This window comes from Pseudorca crassidens, chromosome 15, assembly GCF_039906515.1.
Source record: "Pseudorca crassidens isolate mPseCra1 chromosome 15, mPseCra1.hap1, whole genome shotgun sequence".
NCBI lineage: Eukaryota > Metazoa > Chordata > Mammalia > Artiodactyla > Delphinidae > Pseudorca > Pseudorca crassidens.
The window spans coordinates 4552087-4576582 of NC_090310.1; the positions used below are offsets into that span (position 1 = coordinate 4552087).

The 24496-nt window shown below is 49.0% G+C and overlaps 1 protein-coding gene, 1 long non-coding RNA gene, 1 other non-coding gene and 1 pseudogene across 6 annotated transcripts in view; 2 read left to right on the forward strand and 2 right to left on the reverse strand.

The window, feature by feature from the left end:
• Nucleotides 1-1001: 1001 nt before the first annotated feature.
• LOC137206631 (uncharacterized) lies at nt 1002-5798 on the reverse strand. 2 transcript variants are annotated; one of them, XR_010934757.1, is made up of 3 exons: nt 5676-5796; nt 1853-2091; nt 1002-1426 (listed from the first exon to the last, which is right to left on the reverse strand). It is a non-coding gene; the product is annotated as an uncharacterized lncRNA (long non-coding RNA). The 2 variants fall into 2 exon arrangements; XR_010934756.1 differs by having other exon boundaries at nt 1002-2091; nt 5676-5798.
• Nucleotides 2089-5792, forward strand: LOC137206630 (DNA-directed RNA polymerases I and III subunit RPAC2-like; annotated as a pseudogene).
• A 26-nt stretch (nt 5799-5824) lies between the features above and the next one.
• Nucleotides 5825-24496, forward strand: part of DAGLB (diacylglycerol lipase beta) — a 31373-nt gene continuing 12701 nt past the window's right edge. For 2 of the 3 annotated variants that reach the window (XR_010934753.1, XM_067705461.1), the window contains exons 1-9: nt 5826-6035; nt 7431-7582; nt 14427-14598; nt 15771-16029; nt 17488-17610; nt 18591-18718; nt 19696-19822; nt 21414-21497; nt 23351-23428. Coding sequence is in view for 2 of the 3 variants with exons in the window: in XM_067705461.1 (XP_067561562.1) it covers nt 5941-6035; nt 7431-7582; nt 14427-14598; nt 15771-16029; nt 17488-17610; nt 18591-18718; nt 19696-19822; nt 21414-21497; nt 23351-23428 (1218 nt within the window). In the remaining variant the exon portion in view is untranslated. Of the gene's footprint in view, nt 6036-7430; nt 7583-14426; nt 14599-15770; nt 16030-17487; nt 17611-18590; nt 18719-19695; nt 19823-21413; nt 21498-23350; nt 23429-24496 lie in introns of all 3 variants that reach the window. The other variant, XM_067705462.1, reaches the window with a different exon arrangement.
• On the reverse strand, nt 24118-24190 carry TRNAK-UUU (transfer RNA lysine (anticodon UUU)). The gene has a single exon. It is a non-coding gene; the product is annotated as a tRNA-Lys (tRNA).

Below are 24496 nucleotides of genomic sequence, written 5' to 3' on the forward strand. Positions count from 1 at the left end.
CTTGTGTTACCATCCTAAATAAACATTTTACTAAACATAGAAGAAACTGTCTTTTTTCTGAATTAGGCTTTTGGAACATCCTGTGTCAGGATGGGTTTTTATGTTTTTCGATTGGCAACAAAAGCTCTACATAGGGCTGCAAACATTTGTTCTCCACTTAATAATCTAAAACCCTCTGTATTTTTTAGAAAATTTGGAATTTTCCTCCTGATTTTGCCATTGTATTGGTTTGCTGTGTTTTTTTGATTTATGCAAAAGCATTTGACTTTGTTTTTATGTGATGCACCATAAATGTTAACGTGTTGAATACTAACAGTGCTTACTACAAGAAGGATGTAGTCTTCTTGCTTGCTGCATTAAAATACCTTGTGGAGGAAGGGAGCTGGATGGGTTTTACTTTTATCTAGTGTGTCTCATAACATCTTTCCAAATAAGCAGTATAACTGCATAGTTTAACCTCCTGTCTTTCTCTCTCTCATTCCCACCCCCCGACCCCCCGCATGTCTTTGCTTTTCTGTATCAGAGTATCTTTCTTTCTGGCATCCTAGTTTTGTTTCTGTTTTCATCCTCCTTGGAAGATTCTGATAGTGTGAAGGAAGGGTAGGAAATCGTGTCCTAAGTGGAGCAGACTCCTTGCGGCCCAAGCTGGGGATGGGTGGGGGTCTCACACTTGTTTTTGTGCATGTAAATCAAACACAGGCTGGGATCATTCGTTGGAGAGCACACTGCGTAGAGCGAGGATCTGGGACTTCCGCACCTGATTCACGAAGTGTCAGTGCCTCCTTCAGTCATTCTGCCCAAGTAACTGTAAAGCTGGCCAAGATGCTGCCACCATCTTGTGGCCCACCAGGATGACATCTTAACAGGTGCCTTAGGGGAGCGCAGGACTGGGCAGCATCCTTGCACACGCTGGAAACAAAGGCATTGTCTGATGCACCTCACGAAGCACTGTTTCAGAATTACTCTCACTTCCTGAATAAAGGTTATCAGGTAATTCATACTTTTGATAGAGCTGTTTTATTTGTGTGAATTTTTTTTAATGTAAACATACAGGGAAATTTAAAAAAGTTAACAAATTTGCCCACTAAGTAACTCTGAAAAGCTGCTGGCTGTTGGCTGCTTACAGACACCAATCCCTTCCCTGTCCAGTTCAATCACAGGCATCCTAGTTTCCCAGGGAGTTCCCTGGTGGTCCAGTGGTTAGGACTTGGCGCCTCACTTGTGGTGGGTTCAGTCCCTGGTTGGGGAGCCAAGATCCTGAAAGCTGCTCAGCATGGCCAAAGAAAAGAAGAAGAGGAAGGTTTCCCGCTTTTTATAGTCGGGTCAAAGAGAGAAATGGCTGGAGAAAAAAAAGTTGCAGGTGGAAGGCTTGCTAGGGAAGATCCAGCCCAGCCTTTCCAAAGATACCAATTGGTTGGACAGTTTCCTGGAAAGATCAAGCAAAGATTCCATTTCAGTAGAAATCGTAAGTGGTTTGTGGGAATGCTAGGTAAGGCACAAGTTTGGGGTCAGACTTGTGTTGAGTCCTGGCTCCCCCACACTCTAGCTCTGACCTTGGATTTAACGTGAGCCTTGTTCCCGCTCAGTTACCAGCAGAGACTCCTGCCACAGGATTTCTGCGAGGTGTAGATGAGCCCATGTCCTGAAGCTCACAACACAGAGCTTGGGGTACATCAAGTGCTCAGGACCTCAGGGGCCCTCTTTCCCCTCCCCTTCTTTGTGCTTAACTTGGGACAGCTGCCTTGAAAGCCGGCTGGAACCAGTTCGGCCAGAGTTCCTTTGACCCATTTGACGACTTCAGTAGTTTTGCCCTTGTTAGAGAGCTTGCATCTTCAGAAAGTGACTCCCGTACCTTGTAAAACCTGCTGTCAGTGAGGTCTGATGAGGGCTGATTGGATTGGGGCTCCATGTGGGGTCTTCTCCTGTGTGCTTCACCATGTAGTGGCTGAATGTAGAAACTCCAAGGAACCTGCACTCTGCCCAGTAACCACCGCTCCCTCCTGCCAACTGATCTGGGTTAGCCTTTGCAGTGTAGAGTCTTGTGCAGGTGCTGGGCAGGGCATTCTCTTCCCGTTCTGGAACAATTTGTCCCTGCAATTTAAAAGCAAGTTGCAGCATGATATAGCACTAGTCCTTTTAAACAATGACAAGGATACTTTTATACCACCAGAACGTAATATTCCAGATTTCTGACCTAGTGTGACCTTGGGTACTTAAAAAGTGAGTCTCCATTACCAAAATGGAATGGAAATACAGAACCTATTTACTCATAAGTTTTCTAAGACAATAAATAGTTCTGTAATAGGAAAACTGGTGTGCCCTAAAACTAAGTGATGTGTTTACTTCAAGTTCTGAGAACTGAAGATCTCAGGGCTTTAAAGAATGCTCAGAGAAACAACTGTCTAACTGATGGAAAGATCACCTGGCTAAAAGCCCCCATCCCAACCCCCATCTGACACAGACAATAGAGCAAACATTAAATCCAAGCATATTAATCCTGTTCAGAACATAGGGGTTTACTCAAAGAAAATCCAGTCCTAAAGGGAGAAATAGAGGAAGATGTGAATGTTTGAAACACAGAATAAAGATCAGTTTCTTCAAGTTAGTATGAAGGTAAACTGAAATGCCAAGAAATCGCTGAAGAATACCTGCTGTTATTTGCAGATACATAGTGAAATTAACCTGAAAGAACAAGCAGGGAAGGATATCAAAGATCTCCCCCACCACCACCATCAAATTCAAGATGAAACAAATATGGCAGGATGTTATCCCTTGTTGAATCGGATGGTGGGTCCTTAGGTATCAGACATCTTCTCTGTATTTGAAATTTTTCATCATTTAGAAGTCATGATGGGTCATTCACCTTTTCAAGAGCTATGCTTTGACTTGGATATCTCATTTGGAAGTAACAAAAAATAGTTATTTTTTAACGTTGATTTTTAAAAACTTTTAAAATAGCTATTTTTAATAGAAAATTTTTAATAGAAAATTGAAAAAAAACTGTAAAATAAGGGGCCGTCTATGCTTTGTATGACATACCCACACGATGGCACAATATATTGTGCCTGATGCATATTGCTCCTGATGCAGGGGGCCTGGGTTCGATCCCTGGTCAGGGAACTAGATCCCACGTGCATGCCGCAACTAAGAGTTTACATGCCACAGCTAAGGAGCCCACGTGCCGCAACTAAGGAGCCTGCCTTCCACAACTAAGACCTGGTGCAACCAAATAAAACAAATATTAAAAAATAAATAAATACAATAGCTCTAATTCAATCAATGGAATACTGTTAATGTGGAAATGGCAGAATATACCTGCAGTGATTAGAACTATACAAAATACAGGGAATTCCCTGGTGGCGCAGTGGTTAAGAATCCGCCTGCCAATGCAGGGGACACGGGTTTGAACCTTGGTCCAGGAAGATCCCACGTGCCATGGAGCAACTAAGCCCCTGTGCCACAACTACTGAGCCCGTGCTCTAGAGCCCACGAGCCACAACTAATGAGCCCGTGTGCCGCAACTACTGAAGGTGGTGCGCGTAGAGCCAGTGCTCTGCCACAAGAGAAGCCACTGCAATGAGAAGCCCATGCAGCACAACGAAGAGTAGCCCCTGCTCGCCGCAACTAGAGAAAGCTCGCGCACAGCAACGAGGACCCAACACAGCCAAAAATAAATTAATTAAAAAAAACACATTTACCTTAAAAAAATTTGTTTACTCTTTTTTTAAATTAATTCATTTATTTTTGGCTGGATTGAAGACCCCAATGGCTGAAGACGAGAGGAAGACAGCCCTGGAAATGGTCCAGGCAGCTGGGACAGATAGACACTGTGTGACATTTGTATTGCACGAGGAGGACGATATCCTGGGAAATTCTCTTCGTTACATGATCATGAAGAACCCGGAAGTGGAATTTCGTGGTTACACTACAACCCATCCTTCAGAGAGCAAAATTAATTTGCACATACAGACTCGAAGTGCCCTTCCAGCTGTTGAGCCCTTTCAGAGAGGCCTGACTGAGCTCATGAATAGACATCTGCCAACATGTGCTTGATACGTTTGAAGCCAGCATAAAGGAATGTAAGGATCAAAAAGCCAGCAGAAATGAAGCCATATTCTAGTCCCTTATGCACTATGCAGGGAGGACTGACCTCTAGGATATCCTATTCATGTTCTTGCAAAACCCAGAAGTAAACGTTTGTGGTTACAACATGACCTGTCCTCCAGAAAGGCTTCTTTCTAGCTCTTAACCCACTTCTGCTGTTGGAGTCCCCATAAGAAACTGTATTCTTCTAATAAATTCCCTCTTTTATTTAAACTGGGAAAAAAAAAAAAGAATGTATGTGATCACAGGCACAACATTCTAACTTCTGAATCACCCTTTTTCACCTTAATTGCTACTCTTCCTCCAGATCTCATTTTAATATCTTCTTCAGGGAAAGTCTTCCCTGACCTCTCTGATTAAGTCACTTCTGGCCACACCAAGTGCCCAATAAATATTTATTTTATGAATGATTGAATGATCCTCTTTTTCTATAAAAATCTCATAACTTCCTTGTTTACAATTCCCTGTATCATTTTCACAACCGTCAATACAGTTTATTATTATTAATTCTTTTTAACATTATTTAACTCTGAAATTCTGCCCTTTAGAAGACCACTGAAGGTTCTTCGGACTTGGAAAATTTTGACATTTAATGTTTGTTTGTTCATTAATCAAGTATTTAATAAGTGCATTTAATGTGCTCTATTATGTGCATTGCAGTGAACAAGATGGACAAGGTTTCCAGGCTCAGGCAACTTAACACACTCAAGGTGGAAGGAGAGCGGTAACACATGTGATACAATGTCCGGGAGTGATTAAGAGCTGTGAAGGAAACTAAAGCTGGGCAAAGGAACGGGAACCGGTGGGTGGGCTGTTTTAGATAAAGTGGCCAGGGAAGGCTCTTGAGGCAGTGACACTTGAGCTGAGGGCTGAATGAAGTGAGAGAGTGACAGGGAAATACCTGCAGGAGGAACGTCCCTGGCAAAGGACACGGGGACTTTGAAAACCTTGGGGCGAGAATAAGCTTGATGTATTTCAGGGGAAAAAAGGTGGCAGGCAGTGGAGTGAAGGAGGGAGAAAGTAGTAACCCTAACCCGGGAAGGCAGATAATCACGCATTTACAGACTTATGCTGTATAACTACCAAGGAAAAGCTTCTCTAGGGGTTTGGAGTGCAGCCTTGCAAGATCCTAAGCTGATGGGCCTCGTTTGACGGTTCAACAAGGTCACGCCAGCTGCTGTAGGGAGAATGCACCGTAGGTGGGGTAGCAGAGTGGGGGAGAGCAGTAGGGAGACCGGGTTAGGTACACGATGAAGGGGGCTTGGGCCAGGGTGGAGGGGCGTGGAGGGGCTGAGAAGTGGTCAGAACCTGCTCGGGAGGAAGGAGGGCAGATCAGGTTATTCCCCACTCCCCAGCACAAAGCTGCCGTGTGGCTTCAGGCGCTGAACCAGGGAATGGTCCCAAAGAGGCACTCCTGATCCCAGGATCGGTCGGGGCTGGGGGCAACTTCGTCATAGGCTTGCAGCCCCACAGACCTGGGTATGAACTCCAGATCCGCCACTGACTGCTGGGGGTCTCTGGGCTAGCTAACCCTTCGGGTCAGGAAGACTCCTTATCTACAAAATTCATACCTGCGAAGTCCCTACGAGGCCCACCTGCGTCTTCCGGGTCAGCTCACCTGCGCAGGCGCAGAGGCCCAGCGGCCGCTGCGTGGAGCTCAGTGCGCGTGCGCCGGTCTCGGCCTCTCACTCTCTCTCCCCCCTTCCCCCCCTCACCCGCCCCAGCGTGCGCCTGCGCGGAGTCGCGGTTCGGCGGTGGAGACCGGAGGGCTCGGGGCTCCGAGTGGCAGCGCGCTCGCGGCGAGCCGGCCCGAGCCCGGGCGGCGGGTACTTCGCCATGCCGGGGATGGTGCTGTTCGGCCGGCGCTGGGCCATCGCCAGCGACGACTTGGTCTTCCCGGGGGTCTTCGAGCTGTTCGTGCGAGTGCTGTGGTGAGGGCGGGCTCTGCGGGCAGCGGGCGGCCGGGACGGAGGAGGGAGCGGGGCCGAGGCGGTCGAGGGCAGGGACCGTGTCGCCTGCCCTGCGTTCTTGTACCTGGTCCTCTCCACCGCCCGAGGAGGTGGGTGCCGCTGCTCTCCCCATTTCCAGACAGCATACGGCGGCCCAGAGCGGGGACGCCGTGCCCGGCGTCATGGGGTGGGCCCGCCGGCGGGACGTCGGCGCTGCAGGGCATGGGCACCCCTCCGGGGCGTCGAGACCCGGGCCTGGGAGCCGCCGGGACTGCGCTGCCGCCCAAAGCCGTGGCCTCGGGACCTCCTGCCTCGAGCCGGGAACAGCCATCAGCATCGCTCCAGCGTTCTGCATGGAAACGCACTGCATCTTGTCTGCCAAACGCAGGAATGGCAACAATACCGTTCGTGCCGTTCCTGAGCCGGTTGTGGCTGAATCCCTCGACGAGCACACAGGACTGGCATTTTCTCTCTAGTCTTTCAAAATGTGGAATCCGTGGGGAGTGGAATTGGGTGCCTGAAAGTCAGTCCCAGAGGGTCTGAGCGAAGAGTAATATCATCGTTATTAAAAAGTAGATTCTTAAGGGGAGAGGAATTTAAAAACATGAAAGTATGAGCTGCTTCTTAGTTGTTTCATAGTTTTCAGGGCCAGTCTTTCTGAGATCATTTCCCGTTATTATTTCTAGACAAGCATGTAATATCACAAAACTGACAAAAGCATAAAAAGTTATCTAGTCCAGTTCCTCTTCTGGCCTTGAATCTCTAATACCGCGTTCTCGCGAAATGGTTCCCTGCCGGATTCTGAAATAACTCTAGTGAAGAACCACTATGACGTTGCATTGTTGGGTGCTGCCTTTCATTGTTCTGTCCTGAATTACAAAATATACTTATGAGTCTGCAGTCCTTGTCCTTTCAAGTTGATCAGTGTTCACCACAGAACATCTTTCCATAGCTTGCTTCCCATCCCCTTGTTTTTGTACTACACCCAGCAGATTATGACGTGCGTTTGTCAGTTTCTTGTTAATCCACAGAAGTAAAAATTCTCTTGCTGATGACTGATCAACTATATACTTTGGAGTCATGATGGGGCAACTTTCCAGCAGTTCACATTATATTTGCTTACTTATGGCTTTAAATGTATTACAGCAGGCACAGAATAAAAACAATGATGTAAGCATAGAAAGTATAAAGCTCATTAAAAATAAAAAAAAAGCCATACTCTTTAATTGACTTAGTAAATATGTTATTGAGGAAGATTCAGTTCCAAAGTGAACCTCGCCTTGTTTTGGAAAGTATTAACTCCATTTACTTCCTTCCATTGTGTTTTTCAAAGCGGCTCCTTGGATTCCATTTCTGACACTACCTGTGTATCGGCAGGTGGATCGGCATCCTGACGCTGTACCTCATGCACAGAGGGAAGCTGGACTGTCCTGGTGGCGTCCTGCTCAGCAGTTACCTGATCGTGCTCATCATTCTGCTGGCAGTTATCATATGCACCGTGTCAGCCATCGTGTGTGTCAGCATGAAAGGTAAACACTAGTCTCTTCTGTTTGACACCGCTTCTTCCTCTTCTTCTTTTTTTGGCTGCGCAGCCTGTGGGATCTTAGTTCCCAGACCAGGGATGGAACCCGGGCCCCCTGCAGTGGGGGGGGTCCTAACCACTGGACCACCAGGGAATTCCCAACACCCCTTCATTTTTAATCGCTTTTTTGAGATACAATTCACATACCATACAATTCATCCATTTAAGTGTACAATTCAGTGATTTATCGTATATTCAGAGAGTCGTGCAACCCTCCCCGCTATCAATTTCAGAACATTTCATCACCCCAAAAAGCATTTCCTGTGCCCACTAGCAATTACTCCTCATTTCTCCCCAACTCCCTCAGCCCTAGGCATCCACTACTCTACTTCCTGTCTGTAGATTTGCCTGTTCTGGACATCATATAGGTGGACTCATCCACGATGTGGCCTTTCGGTCTGGCTTCTTAAACTTGGGATAACGTTTTCAAGGTTCGTCCGTGTTAGAGCATGTATCAGCACTTCATTCCTTTTTATGACTGATTAGTATTGCACTGAACGTGTATACCACAGTTTATTTATCCATTTGTCAGTTGGTGGACATTTGGGTTGTTTCCACTTTCTGGCTGTTACAGATAATGCTGCTTTCAGCGTTCGCATACATGTTTTACATACCCTTATGTTTTTATTTCTCTTGGATATGTACCTAGGGGTGGTAGTGCTAGATCACATGGTAAATCTGTTTAACTTCCTGAGGAACAGCCAGACTGTTTTCCAAGCAGTTGGACCATTTTTCTTTCCCACCAGCACTTTATAAGGGTTCCAGTTTCTCCACATCCTCACCAACACTTATTATCTGACTTTTTGATCATAGCCATCCTGGTAGATATGAAATGCTATCTCATTGTGTTGTTTTTTTTCGTTTTTTTTTTTGCGGTACGCGGGCCTCTCACTGCTGTGGCCTCTCCTGTTGCGGAGCACAGGCTCTGGATGTGCAGGCTCAGCGGCCATGGCTCATGGGCCCAGCCGCTCCACGGCACGTGGGATCTTCCCGGACCGGGGCACGAACCCGTGTCCCCTGCATCGGCAGGCGGACTCTCAACCGCTGCGCCACCAGGGAAGCCCTCATTGTGGTTTTGATTTGCATTTTCTTGATGACAAATGATATTGAGCATCTTTTCATATGCTCAGTGGCCATTTTTATATTATTTTTAAAGAAATGTCTGTTCAGATTCTTTGCCCAATTTTAAATTGGGTTCTTTGTCCTTTATTAATGAGTTGTAAGAGTTATATCTCTTCTTGATAGTTTTTTTCTATATGTTACCATTTTCTGCAGACAGTCGTTTAGCTGAGAATGTCTGAAAACGGAAACCTTCCCTGTCGATTACTGTGGTTTGTAGGATGAGCTGAGCACTCTTGTGGCTGATAAAGAAATGCATCAGTAAATGAAAACTCATCCGTCAAAGGCAGGGCTGCATGGCATGCTACCATCCAACGTGTTTTATCACTGCTTGAATCGGGATGTAGGAGGGAGGCTTACAGATTGTAGATGATGATGATAAAACTGGGAGGGAGTAAGTAGCTGATACCCTGGGTGATGGAATCAAGATCTCGATAGGGTGGAACGATAGACTGAAACTTAATAGATGGTAGTTCGTGGGGAGAAATACAGAGAGAAATGTTAGTGGCAGAGTGTTTCATGAGAAAAAGCCCTTAGGGTTTGGATGACCAAGAAGCATGGCGCATGCCCACGTACTGCAGCAACGTAGAAAAGAGAGCCCTGGCTATTTTAGTTTACCTCTGAAAACGTGAATGCATGGGGTCTGGATCAAAGACGGTCCCAGTTCTTTGGTCTCTGTCGGCCCCCAAGTCTGGATCGTCGTTGGTACTGACGCTGAAGGAGAGGAAGGAGCTGAAACGTGTGCGATGAGGGTTTGGCACGATGAGGTTCTTATTGAGCTCAGAGTTTCTGAAAGATGGTGTCATTTCAGGTACAGGGAATCTAATTTAGTTTCCCTATCTGTTCACAGCACATTCTGTTTAGCACACCAGGTTTACAACTGTAATAGTGGGTTAAGTACAAGCCCTTTTCTCCTTAAATGTTTTTCTTCGGATATTTTGGGTGGTGTCAGGGCACAGTCACACCCCTGCGGTGGATGGATGGCCGCATGCCTCAGGCTTCTCCTCGCAGGCACCGTCACACGTCACAGTTCGGCAGACATCTGTCGGTTGTGTGCGGTGTTCTGGGTGGGTTGCTTATGCAGCAGCCTCCTCCAGACAGGACTTCCCCCCACCCCTCACAGAAACCGGCCCTGTGCCCGGTGCAGGATGGGTGGTTGGTTCAGGACTGGACGTGTGCCCTGATTCGGGCCAGTGAAATTCAGGGAGTTTCCTGGGAAGTTCCAGGGAAGTCCTTCCCTGCTCCTCTGGGAAAGATCCAGAAGCAGCATATGGTTTTCCTTCGGGATGGCACTGTGCATGAGTGAGCTGCTGAATTCCCGCTGAGTCTCCTCCACTCACAGCCCAGGAGGAGCTGAATACAGAGGAGGGCAGGGCTGAGAAGCAGAGGACACCCTGGTGCCAGTCCTGGCCCTGCATTTCCAGCCCCTTGAGTCAAGACAGGTCCTGCTTGTTTTTATGTTTTTTAATTTATTTATTTTATTTACTTATTTTTGGCTGTGTTGGGTCTTCATTGCTGCGTGCGGGCTTCCTCTAGTTGCGGCGAACGGGGGCTACTCTTGGCTTCTCATTGCGGTGGCTTCTCTTGTTGCGGAGCACGGGCTCTAGACACATGGGCTTCAGTAGTTGTGGCACATGGGCTCAGTAGTTGTGGCTTGTGGGCTCTGGAGCGCAGGCTCAGTAGTTGTGGCACATGGGCTTAGTTGCTCTGCAGCATGTGCGATCTTCCTGGACCAGAGCTCGAACCCGTGTCTCCTGCATTGGCAGGTGGATTCTTAATCACTGCACCACCAGGGAAGCACCCTGTTTTGTTTTTAAACCAGTTTGTTTCTGATACTTGTAGCTAAAGATACCACAACTGAACTGAAGACAGTATTTTATCAAAACATGTTAGTTTAATTGCCAATTTGTTACAAATCAATAACATCATATGCTTTATTTTAAATATTATGTAAATTTCAGTGAAGAACACCATAAAGTTAAAAAAAAGACAGATGATGGTTAGGGTCAAATAAGAAGAGGAATAACCATCAAGCCGACAGTAGATGATGACTGAAGATTATCAGTGAAGTAATACATTTGGATGAAGTCAGAATTTCTCTTAACAGCCTGGGGGTATAATTTCAAAGCAGTACTGGGGATACAGCTCATTACCTTAGTAGAAGCCATAAGGTTGTTTTCATTTTCTTCTGATGAAAATTAACCTCTACTACTAAAATAAATAATAGAATCTATAATAAATGTCAGAATTGGCATATTGGTGGATTTAATCCACATTTTAGCGCTAATTGATCATTGCTTAACAGTGTCACATTTGTGCATCAATTCAGGTTTGAAATGAAACTGCTGTTACAACCAGCCTTTGCTGTAGCATGCATACCACTGAACCTGTTTGAAATAAAGTTTTTCTCTTATTTTTCAAAGAAAAAAAAAGACAAATGGGAGAAAATATTGTAATAGATGAGACTTAGAGCCAATCTCCTTAATATAGAAGGGCTCTACGATAAATAAGAAAAAGACCAATAGGGCAAAAATGGGCAAATATGGTGAACAATAAAATAAGTAAAAGAGATTTTTACATATATAAAAAAACATTCAGCCTCAATCACAGTAAGGAAAATTCATCAAGGTGATACACTGGGTTGATGAATCTGTGCAGTTGTGAGACTGCTGCTCCTGGGTCTTTCCTGGAGCAGGGAACGCCTTCCCCAGAACCTCCCTTCTGCTCAGGCCGCTCATTTTGTTGGTGGGCATGTAGATTTGTTGAATCTCTTGGAAGCCTAATTTGGCTGTGTGTGTTGTGTACGTGTGGGTATCAGCCGGTTTCTTCCCTATATATTTGCATGTGTGCAAAATACTTGAAGTTTGCCACAGTGTTGCTTGTAGGCATGAAAGATTGGAAGAAACTAGGTGCCTGTCAATAGGCCGCCGGTTTAAGTGTCGCTCGTTCATATGATGGTCTCCTGTGCACCTGCTAAAAAGAATGTGAAATGCTTTGTGAATGGACAAGGAGTGATTTCCAATATGCTAAGCTACAGGACACTGTATGTAGTTTGTTACTTTTTTGTAAAGGGATAAACTTACCTGTTTGGTTTATGTGTGGACTCTCTGGGGTGGGTACATGAGTGACTAGTTTACCTTGAGGGAAGGTGACCGAGGGCTGGGATTCAGTGGTGGGAGGGAGGCTTAACATTTACTTTATACCCACTTGAGCACTTTGAACTTTTCACCCTTTACCTGCATTGCCTGCACAGAACCAGAGTTTTTTTACAAGTTATAAACTTTAGGTGTATCTTTTAATAACCGTGAACCCCTTGGTAAACCTTATTACTGATACATGGGTAACTCCCATCACCCCTTCTGTTTCGTAAGTCATCTCAATAGTTAATCTGTCATTTGAACGGAAAGGCCTTGTTTCTGAAGCTTTTGGCTGATACACCTCTAAACGAAACAGCGCACATTGTAAGGGTGCATTTGGAACAAAGAGAATTCAGTCATCTTTATCCAGAAAACCGACGCTTGTGTAGTTACCTCTTTCTTGGTCTTCACTGTAGAATCTTGATATCGTGGTAGTTTCTAGTTTTGATTTGAGAACCTCCCTGATGAAATCCTACTGTTTTGGCCATGTGGGAGGTTTAATTAGGGAAGATCCACCCTCGTGCCTATGGTGTTTTGAGAGAACGCCCTCCACTTCCAAGGTCTGCCCTTCGCTGTGTTTGGTTTGTATTCTGGGACATCTTGCATGGCCTCGGCGTTTGTCTTAAGAGCTCCTCTTATGCCGGAGAAAATCACTGCAGTGGCTAGAGGTGCCAAGTCCCGAGATTCTGTGACACGGGCCTTCCTTGTGTGGCTTTCATGTCATCGGCTCAGCCATGTGAAGGGCAACAGGGTTCCTTCCTGAGACGGCGTCAGGGATAGTACGATCGGGAACGTAGCCACGCTCATTCCTTCTGGGGCGTCAGCCTTGTGATGCTCGCTGCAGCACCAGATCCACACCGGCAGCTCTTTACGTCGAGGAGAAAATAAAGGTCTGCGTAAAATAAAAATGCTTTTCTAGGCAAAGCGTAAACATAAAAAGGCTTTTTTAGTCTCTCACGTCTTCTCTGGACCCTTCACCAGAACTCCGTCTCCTGCTTCCTTACCTCTGAGTTTGCTTCATCCGGGCAGGGTCCCGGGCTGGAGCCTCCCTGCTCCAGCAGCCTCTTCTTTGGAATCCTAGCCCTCCAGGAGGTAGGATGTGAGCAGGTGCTGTTTCCTGTTTCTCTCTGCTGGTTGACTATTGCTATATAATAATACACTACAGATGCAGGACTGGTTTTTACATACCTGCACTATTTGTCCCTCAGGGAGAGAGAGGGCGTGCTGTTTCAGTTATCTTAGAACATTGTGTCTTTGTGCCAAAAAGAAGGCCGGATAGTGTCTAATATTTTCAAATATGACTCTGAGTAATTCATTCTAATGGAAGGTAGCTTTTGGAATTTAAAAGCTATTTCCTTATCCAATTATTTTTTAGATCTTAGATTTTTTTTCAGTCACTGTTTTTGTTTTAATCATGTGGCATTTTTATGTTGCTGAAATTGGTGTTTATCACAACTTTTTCCCAAAGGGAGAGAGTTGATTTACACCAAGAATTAAAGTACACAGGCCTCTAATGATACTTGGATTTGTTTTACAAACAGTTTTATTTATTTATTTATTTATATAAGTTTGTTTGTTTGTTTTTGACTGCGTTGTGTCTTCGTTGCTGCGCGTGGACTTTCTCTAGTTGCGGCAAGTGGGGGCTACTCTTCGTTGCAGTGCTCAGGCTTCTCATTGTCGTGGCTTCTCTTGTTGCAGAGCACGGGCTCTGGGTGCTCGGGCTTCAGTAGTTGTGGCACGTGGGCTCAGTAGTTGTGGCGCACGGGCTTAGTTGCTCTGCGGCACGTGGGATCTTCCCGGGCCAGGGCTCAAACCCGTGTGCCCTGTATTGGCAGGCGGACTCTCAACCACTGCACCACCAGGGAAGCCCCAAACTCAGTTTTAAATGTTGTGTCTAAGTGGTGAGCTTCTACAAGTGGTCTCACACATCAGAATTGTTCGCTTCCCAAAAGTGAGGACCACGGAGCATTGGTGAGGCAGAGAGCCTGCAGCGTGCGAATCTGGATTATGTTTTAGAAAGTGGTTGCTAAGCCCTCTGAGCCTCAGCGTCCTCATTTGTAAAATGGGATGATGACGATGTCACAGCCATTGGGAGGATTAAAGAACAACGGGCCCATGCCGTTTCAGGTGGTGCCTGGATTTTCCTGGCTGTGGGAACCCGGGTGACTGTATACCTCTGTTTGCTGGTGACAGTTCTGTTTTATGTTGATTGTCCCAGCATTATTAATAGAGCCTCCCTTTGCTCTCAGAAGTATCCCAATTTGGACAGTGATTTTATTGTCACTCTAGTTAGAAGTGTTTTTAAACGCTGGTAAGTCTAAGAAATGAATCTGAGGCTTTTTGTCATGTTTCCCATCCCTCGCTTTGTCTCTTGCTCTCAAACTTAGGCATTGTTGCCCAAGTACAGGCAGAAAAGTCAGGTGGCGGGTGAGCCTATGGGACACACGTGTGCTGTGACAGCTGTTTTTTTGTGGAAGGGCAACTACTCATCTCTGAAGGGGCAAGTGACCAGTTTGAACATTTTCTGTGTTTCAGGGACCATTTGTAATCCTGGACCACGGAAATCCATGTCTAAGCTGCTCTATGTGCGCCTGGCACTCTTTCTGCCAGAGATGGTCTGGGCGTCCCTGGGGGCCGCCTGGATAGAGGACGGTGTTCAGTGTGACAGGACGGTGGGGAATGGCATCATTGCGACTGTCGCCGTCAGGTGAGGTCTCCAGTCTTCTGCAATTTCTTGTCCAAAATGTACTCGAGATGCAGGTGAACAAATACCTTCTGAATAACTGAGGTGGCCCAGTGTCGTGCAGGCTTCCTAATATAGTTAGAAAGGGATTTTTTTTTTTTTTTTTTTTTTTGCGGTACGTGGGCCTCTCACTGTTGTGGCCTCTCCCGTTGCGGAGCACAGGCTCCGGATGCGCAGGCTCAGCGGCCATGGCTCATGGGCCCAAACATTCCGCGGCACGTGGGATCCTCCCGGACTGGGGCACGAACCCGCGTCCCCTGCATCGGCAGGCGGACTCTCAACCACTGTGCCACCAGGGAAGCCCAGAAAGGAATCTTTCTGAGTAAATCATAAAAATGCAGAGGCACTTGTTCATACACGAGGAATAGTTCATCTCCCGTTATGCACTTATTGATGTAGTTTCCTTTCTTACCCGTTCTCATTTTTCTGCATTCCCTCCCTTCCCTTACAAGAAGGAAGAGACCTGAAGACCAAAATAGGGCCAAAACTAAAAGTAGGACGTGAAGAAATATAGTCTCTGGAATTGCTGCAGGAAATAATCCGCTGGAATAAGGTTTATGCCCTTTCCAGACTAAAAATCTTACAGATGATCTAGTCACACCCCCTCATGCTGTACATAAGGGGATGGAGGCTCCCGCTGCCCTGCTGAGCCTCTCGGGAGAGGCCGTGGCGGCCCTTCCTGGGCCACCTTCCAGGAGCACACGTGCTCATGGACCCAGGGCGCCTTGCGCATGGTGGACAACCTAGAAATATTGAAACGTATGAATGAAAGACCTGTGAGGGTATCCCGTGGCACGGGAAGCCTCCTTTGGTTTTACTGAGGGGAACCCCGAGATCCTGGGGAGTAGGCCTGGGTCAAGGTCAGGGACTTCCATGCCCAGGCCGAGGCTCTGCCCACCAGACACTTCCCCTTTTCCTTTTGTGGCTTTTGGGGCTCTGATCTTTGTCGTGCCTGGGTTGGCCATGGGCTTGTAAGGAACTTTCTAGAAGAAACAAGTTGCCCGCCTCCGCCAGGTTCTGGGAGACCCCCATCTTCCTTAGTAACAAGAGCCACAAGTTGTACAGATGCAGAGAGTGACCCCCTGGGTCACTTCAGGACTGCAGCCCCCAAGCCTTTTCCTCTCTCTGTGTCGCAGCTGGATCATCATCGCCTCCACCGTGGTCACCATCGTCATCGTCTTTGACCCGCTGGGGGGGAAGATGGCTCCGTATCCCCCTGCGGGCCCCCATCACCTGGATAGTCGTGAGTCCAGCCAGTTACTTAATGGCCTCAAGACGGCAGCTACAAGCGTGTGGGAAACGAGAATCAAGTTCCTGTGCTGCTGCGTCGGCAAAGACGACCGTACTCGAGTTGCTTTTTCGAGTACGGCAGAGCTTTTCTCAACCTACTTTTCAGTAAGCCGACGGGGTCTGCTCTGGTCTCTTTCTTCTGTTTAAGTAAACACTTCTTTTGAGAAGATGAGTTCTCTGCATTTTGAACCCTGTTGTCTCCCTGTTGACATAAAACACCTCCTGAGAGTGAGTCCCCTGTGGGTGCGGCGGGTGGAGGTGTGCCCTGGGGTGAGCGCCCGAGAGCTCCAGGGAGCAGGGACCCAGGGCCCTGTGCTCACGGACCCCATGCCCTGGTCGGCGCATCCTTGTGTTGACGCCCATCTGTTACACAGTTAAGATTTTGAATTAGTTCTTAAGGAACTAAGTAGTGGAACCTGTACATTTTGAGAATCTTTTGCCAGTCGTTTCCTGCGTTCTTTGTCCAGCTGGTTCTCAGCAGATGCCAGGTCCCGGCAGTGTCGTGCCTCCGAGGTAGTATCGGGCCCTGGTTTCTTACAACTTTGTGGCGTGATGGAAATGACGGATGATTCTCTTTTTAAAGACAGTTGCAATGCAGAAGGGTGTCATGGTTCGAGAGCAGTTTCTTCAGTGATTTGGAAACATTTGTTTTTCTTTCACATCCAATTTCTCTTATAATGATCTCTGATGAACTCCTCTTATGTTCAGTACTGCAGCCAAGTGAGAGAGAGGAGTTCTCTTGACGTCGTGCCCGCCCGCCAGTCTTTTTCTCACCTCTCTGTGGTGGCCAGGCCTGCCCTGTTCAAGGCTGGCTCTGTAACCAGCAGCCTCCACATAGGGATGAGAGAAGTGTGTCCCCCTAAATAATTTCAAAGGAGCACTTCAACCCGGTCTTAAGATTGTTGAAAGAAGGAGGAAGAGAACCTGGCTGTTCTTAGAGGACGTCTTAACCTGCATCGTGGGCAGAACCGATGGCTCAAGTGGCCGAGTAGCCAGTACCTGGTTTCTCGTGGACTCCCGTCTGCTCCGTGTCCCTCGGGAAGGAGAGGGTCGGGTCAGGCTCTGGACACTCACTCGGTTGCTTTCCTAGTTTGCGGGTCTTTCTGAGGCTCGTTCTGCCCGGTGAGTATAAGTCCAGTCTCATGCATCTCTGCCGTGGACTCTTTCAACAAAACCTTCTCAGCATCTTGAGCAGGAAGAGTGTAAACCTGGGCCAAAATCAGACGTTACTCCAAAGAGGGCAGATTTACCCATTTACTCACCCACTTCACAGGCGATGTGAAGTAGATTAAAAATAGCCGACTCCCTTGACGTGAAACCTGAGAGCAGAGATCAGTACAATATTTATGTTCTCGAGCAGGTTTGTGTGAGGGCAGGATGGCGAGAGACACGAAGCCCACATGCAGGAGTCCTGAAAGGGAAATAGTTTTCAAAACACCTTTTCACACGTAGCCGTATGTGTATGTGCATGTGTGTGCATGTGAACTGCGTAAAACTGGGCCCTCGGGAGCTCGTGGGCCATTCCCGCTGGGTTTATGATAAGCCCTGTGGTTTCCCACCCAGGACACGGACCTGGTGCCCAGCGACATTGCAGCAGGGCTCGCTCTCCTCCACCAGCAACAGGACAGCATCAGGAACAACCAGGAGCCTGACGAGGTGGTCAGCCATTCCCCAGGGCCCTCCCAGGTAAGCCCACGTCTCCGTTGAGCTGTACCGTTTTGACATTTACACCTACTTGTAAATTAAAAAAAAAAAAGCAACCGTTTCAGGAGCAGTTGATTGGAATCTGACTTGAGGCTTTTGCTAGTTGTGGTTTGTCACCTGTCCGGTGGGGCATCTCCTCGTCACCTGGAGTTCACGTAGAGGGAGCCCACTCCTGGCCCGTTCACCACCCGTTGTATTTTTTTTTTTTTTTTCCCTGAGATTCTCTTTTAGGAAATTGGCTGTTGTCTGCATATCGAAAATTCCCTCTGGGGTGGGACCTGGTTCTCCCAGAGTGTGTTTGCTCTCTTCTCTGGGTCTGGGGAACAGAGACAGTTCAGCTTTGCTTGATGATTGCTTTCCCGCTACAGACTTCTGTGCTTTTGAAAGAGAAAATTGCATACGGATTGTGTGTCTATCTCCACCTAGTTCCCAGAAGCCCATTTGTTGCAGGGGCGTCTGCATCTGCATCCAGCAGGAAGTCACGGGCTTATTTCACCAGGAGTCAGGAAAGTCATTAGGGATTTTTGCTGCTAACTTCTGCATTCTCCGAAAATGAGGGGTTCATCTGTCTGTATTTAAGGACCAGTTTTCCCAGTGGAAGTCCTCCAAGAGGTCTATTCCCTGAAAAAAGAAAGGGAAGAATCAGGAACTTGAGTTCAGGTTTAAGATCATAGTGTGTTCTACTGTTTATCAAATAGATAATCCACAAGGACCTACTTTGTAGCAAAGGGAACTCAACGTCTTGTAATAACCTATATGGGAAGAGAATCTGAAAAGGAATAGATATAGGTATATGTATAACTGAATCACTTTGCTGTACACCTGAAACTAACACAACATGGTAAACCAACTATACTCCAATATAAAATGAAAATCAGGTTAAAAAAAAGAAAGATCATAGTGTGTTGATCCTCTCCTTGATGGGCTCCCCTAAACAAAAAGCTTTTCTTCTTCTCTTCCAGGAAGCTGATTTGGACGCAGAATTAGAAAACTGTCATCACTATATGCAGTTCGCCGCAGCTGCCTATGGGTGGCCCCTCTATATTTACAGAAACCCTTTTACAGGGCTGTGCAGGATTGGTGGTGACTGGTAGGTCGGCAGTCTGAGGCCTCCATCCTCATTCCGCCCCGGATGTTGCTTGCTATGGTGTCCGTACTTTATTTTCTAAAAATAATCCCATTTCCCTGTTTAAAAAAACTTCCTATTTTGAAATATTTCCAAAACCGCAAGAGCAGTGCTAAGAACGCCCACGTCCTTTATCTAAAATGACCAGTGGTGACTCAGTTTTGTCACATGTGCTGTATCACTCTCTCCATAAATACGTGTTTCTCCCCCCAGAACCACTGGAGATTCAGTTGCGGGCATCATGCCCCTTTCCCTCGAATTACCTCAGCTTGTATTTCTTAAGAACGAGGTCTTTCTTTGCCATAAATTACAGTACAGTTATAAAATTCAGGAAGTTTATCATTAATCGTTGGCTATTCCAATTTTTCCAGTTGTTCCAGTAATACCCCTTGTAGCACATTTTCTTCCAGTCCGGGAGCGTGGATTGCATTTAGCTGTCATGTCTCCTGAGTCTCCTCCAGTTTGGAACAGTTCCTCAGTCTTTTTTTTTTTTAAGTCTTTCACAATATCGACATTTTGAAAAGGACAGTCTGGGTACTTTGTATGCTGCCCTCACTTTGCATTCGTCTGGTGACTTCTTCACGATTAGGTTCAAGTTACACATCTTTGGCAGGAATGCTTCCATGCGGAGTGCGCGTCCTTCTTAGTACATCGTATCAGGAGATCCCTGATGCCGGCTTGTCCCGTTCCTGGTGCTTTTAGGGTCTCTCCCATCCTTGTTGGTTTAAGTTTTGAGTATGTAAAGCATTAATAAATAGGTCAGACTGTAGTAAGTCGTGTACACAGAAGTGTCATTTCAAGGCCACTATAGGTTCGCCAGACTGAGCTGTGCAGACTTGCAGCGGGCGCCCTCAGGTTTGCTAGGAAACGGGACGGCAGGGTGGGGTCTTCCTCGGTAAGTGGCTCTGGTTGGCGCAGTAACGCCTCTGCCCCCGTTTTAGTTTCAGAAGCCGGACAACCGATTATGACTTGGTTGGAGGTGATCAGCTCAACTGTCACTTTGGCTCCATCCTGCAGACGACGGGGCTGCAGTACCGGGATTTCATTCACGTCAGCTTTCACGACAAGGTAGAGTGAGCAGTGCCTCCTAACTTCTTCTGGGTCTTGGAGTCCTTCGAGATTCTGGTGGGCGTTATAAACTATTCCCCCGGAAAAGTGTGTGGAGACACATACACAGACACGTACCCCAAGTTTAGCGCACTATCTCCGAGGTTCACAAACGCTCTTGAAGCCCCCACAGGTTTAACATAAGATGGGGCAGAAAGTCTTCATCAGGGAGACTATGCTGTGTTTCACCTGAGCCCATTTTTAGTGAAGAACAATGAGTTGCACTTGGCGTTAATCCCACACAGGTCCCCGGGGTTGATCAATCCTAGTCTCTGGGTCTGAGCTCCATCCCATGAGTGCAGTGCAGTGCAGTGGGTCTCACACTTGGGAGGGTCCCGGAATCGCAGGGCTGGCTAGTGAACCTGGAAGCCAGTCTGGCTTCAGGGACCCGTCCTGCATTGCTTCGTGGCTCCCCACACGGTCCTCACAGGCACCGGAAGCCCAGAACCCGCAGCCAAGCGCAGCGGCTCTCACGTCTGCTGTCTACTGGGATCTCCTGGGGAGCTTTTAAAACTCAGAAGCCCAGGCCAGACCCCACATGAATGAAGTCAGAATCTGTGGTGATGGGACCCCAGCTCAGGAGCCCCCCACGGTTCCAGCGCACAGATGATCCAGGCAACCACTGGTGTCCTGTTCTTGACCCCCCTGGCTCCCAAACTGCTGCATTTTAGACTCACCTGGGAGGTGTAAAAGTCACACCCCACCCCACTGAGATCAGAACGTCCAGGATCTTGTTTTCATGTCCGCAGTGAATCTGGTACCCAGCAAAGCGCAGGAGCCCGTGAGCCCTGTGCTGCCCTGTCACTGCGTGGTGATGACAGAAAGCGGATGGGGTTTAAAGGAGGTGATTTTCCACAGAAGGCTCGTGACTGCTCTGTGGGCTCTTTCAAGGAGCGCCCCACAAGGTCATCAGTAGAAGTCCCTCTCCTGCGGAAACCAGGGCAGTGAAGTTGGCAGTCTGTCCTCTCCTGCTGGCTCCACATGCACGACCGTTCACCACGCACAGGTGGCCGTCCCCGTGGTGTCACACCAGCTGGAGGACAGCACACCATGCTGTCCTCCTTAAAGATGAGGAAATGGGGTCGAAGAGAACTTCAGACATTTGCTTGGGGTCCCACGGCAGGAATGGGGTGGAGCAGAGTTCCTGAGGCAGGTCTGCCTAACCCAGACCCTCTCGCTGCTCCTCCAGGAGCCTCTGCAGATGCGAAGGCAGGAGCCTAGGGTTACCGCTGGACCCGCGGTCGGTGCTGATGCAAGTGGGTGCTTACGGCGCCCAGAGCCTGTCACCCGCTGCTTGCACTGACCCAGAGTGGAGGCTCTGGTCTTGCCCGCTGAGATGGCTCTATCCCCTGCCCCCGAGGGTAAAAGGGGCTTGGCTTTAGAGAGCCTTTCATCACTGAGAATCAGAAGTCACACTGTCTACTGAGAACGAGCAGAGGTGGGGATCAGTGCACCCCTCCGCGCTGTGCTCGGAAGCGCGTGTGTTACACGCTGCGGGCTGGCCCGGCCGTGTCCGCAGACACCTGTGCTAATGCTCATTCCTCTCTCCCAGGTGTACGAGCTCCCCTTCTTAGTGGCCCTGGACCACAGGAAGGAGTCGGTGGTGGTGGCTGTGAGGGGAACCATGTCTCTCCAGGTACGGAGCCTGGCACGCTGGCCCAGGGGGCTGGGGGCGGGGGGTCAGCAGCTCAGACGCCAGGAGACCCAGCTTTCCTGGAACTGAGGGGAAACCTTCGTAAGCGACAGCATCAGACACAGGGAAACACCGGGTGTGGAAAACAGGGAGGCGAGTCCAGGGCTGTCAAATGTTCCCTTTGAAAAAGCAGAGAAAGCCATTTCCTTTTAACCAAGAAATACTGGAAACTTAGACGCTGGCTGGGCTGGGCTCCCCTATTCCCGGGCGGGTGCCCACTGGATTCCCTGGGCCCCCAACCCAGGTGACCCTCCCGTTGAATTTTCTGCACCCAAAGCCAGAAAGAACAGTAGGTTAAGTCATGCAGTCCAAAGTCAGCCCACTCTTAGGTACCCCCCACCCCACCTCCCCAGTTCCTGTTGGGGGCCTCAGCCGGCCCGACGTGCCTGCCCCTGGCTCCCCTGGCCGCTGCTCCCCTGGCCGCTGCTCCCCCGGTGCCGTGGGAACGAGCACTGCCCAGCCCCACCCAGCGGCCCCCTCCCGTCCTGCTCGGTCTCTGCCCCACGAAGACACCTGGCGACATTCTTCTCTCCTGTGTTGTGCTTTTTGGTCTCTTCTTGGCTGTTCCTCAGTCTCATTTCCTAGTTCTCTCTTTTCTCCTGACCCAGGAAATGAAACGAGACTCCACCCTCTTCTGCTTCCCCCCGCCCCCCGCCAACCTTGCCCCTGCCTCGCCAGGAGCTATCTGGGTCTGCCCGGGCCCCCGCTCCTGGGTCTCCTCTCCCGTCGGCACCACCCACCCCAGTAACCATGCGGCGCCCCCTTGCCCACCAAGAAGTCGCAGAGCTGAAGTCGTCTCTGGCTCTCTCCTCGCTTCCTGCCCAGTCTGTCGCGTGTGGTCCTGCCCGGCCCCTCTCTGGCCCGTCTCCTCCAGTCCCAGCACCGCAGCCCTGGTTCTGGTCCCAGGCCTCTCTTTCCTGGGCCAGCGACAGGTCCTCTACCTCGGTCCCTGTCTGTCGTCTCGCGTCTTCCCAGTCTGTCCTTTGTACTGTCCAGAGGACTCTTTCTAGAACATAGTCAGACCTGCCACTGCTCGCAAACCTCAGGCAGTTCCCGCTGCGTTTTATACACGGTTCCTGGTTCTTGTTGAGGCTGTCGGCACTGTGGCGCACAGTTCCCAGCCCTGGCAGCGCCAGAGCCACCTTTGGGGCCCCTTCCCCCACAGGTGGGCCTCCCCGGGTCCCAGGGACACACCAGCCTCCCAGGCTCTGCCCGCGGCCCCTCGATGCCTCCAGAGTCAAGTGCCCGTGAGCCCAGCCCACTGCCCTCTTCCCGTGCTCAGATGCCTCTGCCCTGGGTCCTGCTGCTCCCCTGGGTGAGGATGCCGGCCTCTGTTCTCTCCTCTGCTTCCTGAAAACCAGCTTTTCCATCAGGCTCTGGCTCAGGCCACCTCCTCCAGGAAGCCCCCCATGCCCTGCAGCGCTCACCCCTCCTCTGCTCTGTGTGACGTGTCTCTTACCCTCCCTTAGGTTTCAACCAGCCGTTGACTGGGCCCATGGAGGACGGGAACCATGCTTTGCTCAACACCCTGGCCCAGGGCTCTGTGCTTCGTGGGTGCTTAGATGCTGTGTGCAGGGAGTGGGGGCAGAGGGTGCGTCTTAGACGTGTCCCCTCCCCAGTCTTCATGTCTGATTGCGCCGTGGGTTCCTCAGGAGCTTCCTGGCCACCTGGCATCTCTCCCGAGTTCAGGCACCTGGGGTCCAATTCTCAACAGCCTGACCTGGGGGACTGTCCCACGCAGCCACCCTCATCTAGCCCAGCCCAGCTGACGGCCTCTTCCCACGCACTGTTTCCAGGACATCCTTACGGACCTGTCAGCGGAGAGCGAGCCGGTCGACCTCGAGTGTGAGGTGCAGGACTGCTGGGCACACAAGGTAGGAGCCGAGGCCGTGTGGTCTGGAATGTTCTGTCAAGGGGAACCTCGAAGGCGCTGGAGTATTTTCAGTTCGGGGTCTCCCGCGTTAACGCTGCTCTGCGCCAGGTGCTGTCCAGCACAACTTCTCACCACAGCCCTGAGAGGTTACTTTTGTGTTTTGTTGTTTGTTTTTTTTTGGCAGTACGCGGGCCTCTCACTGTTGTGGCCTCTCCCGTTGCGGAGCACAGGCTCCGGACGCGCAGGCTCAGCGGCCATGGCTCACGGGCCCAGCCGCGGCATGTGGGATCTTCCCAGACCGGGACACACACCCGTGTCCCCTGCATCGGCAGGTGGACTCTCAACCACTGCACCACCAGGGAAGACCTCTTTTTTTTTTTTGAACGTAGCTGTTCTAGTGGCTGTGAAGTGGGTATCTCACTGTGGTTTTGATTCGCATTTTCCTGATGACTAACGAGGTTGTAGAGCTGAGCGTTTTAACATTTGAGGGAAAGTCTGGGATGATTCCTTCCCTAAAGGTTACAGCGGCTGCTTCTGGGGAGAAGGATGTCGGGGGCGGAGGGCAGTGGCCTTCCACTATTTTTATACACTTCGTGTGGTTTTTAACCAAAACATGCATTACTTCTGTAGTAATAGTTTTTTAAATAGAATGCTTAATTTTTTTTTTTAATTCTGTTTATTTATTCTTGGTGCCTGGACACGGACATGAACCCTGGGCCCTCAGATTAAAAGTCTGATGCTCTCCCAGCTGAGCTACCTAGGCTGGAATGCTTACTTTTTATAAAAGCACGTGTTATTGCCAGACTGCGGTGCTGCTAATTGAACCCCAGTGTCCTGTCTGGACAACTTTTTTTCCTTCCAGGTTTTTTTGTTATTGTTGTTTTGGGGGGTTTTGTTTTCTTCTGTGCCTGGACACTTCAGGGAAGAGCCAGCGTGGAGGCATTTGGCTTTTGTTCTGCCGCCACTTAGGAGCTTGACAGTCCTAGGAATGTGAACTTTTTTCCTTTATCCCTTAGCTGTCTTTTCACACCTCAATTCACTGACAAGTCCAGTTTAACTATTACTGGGT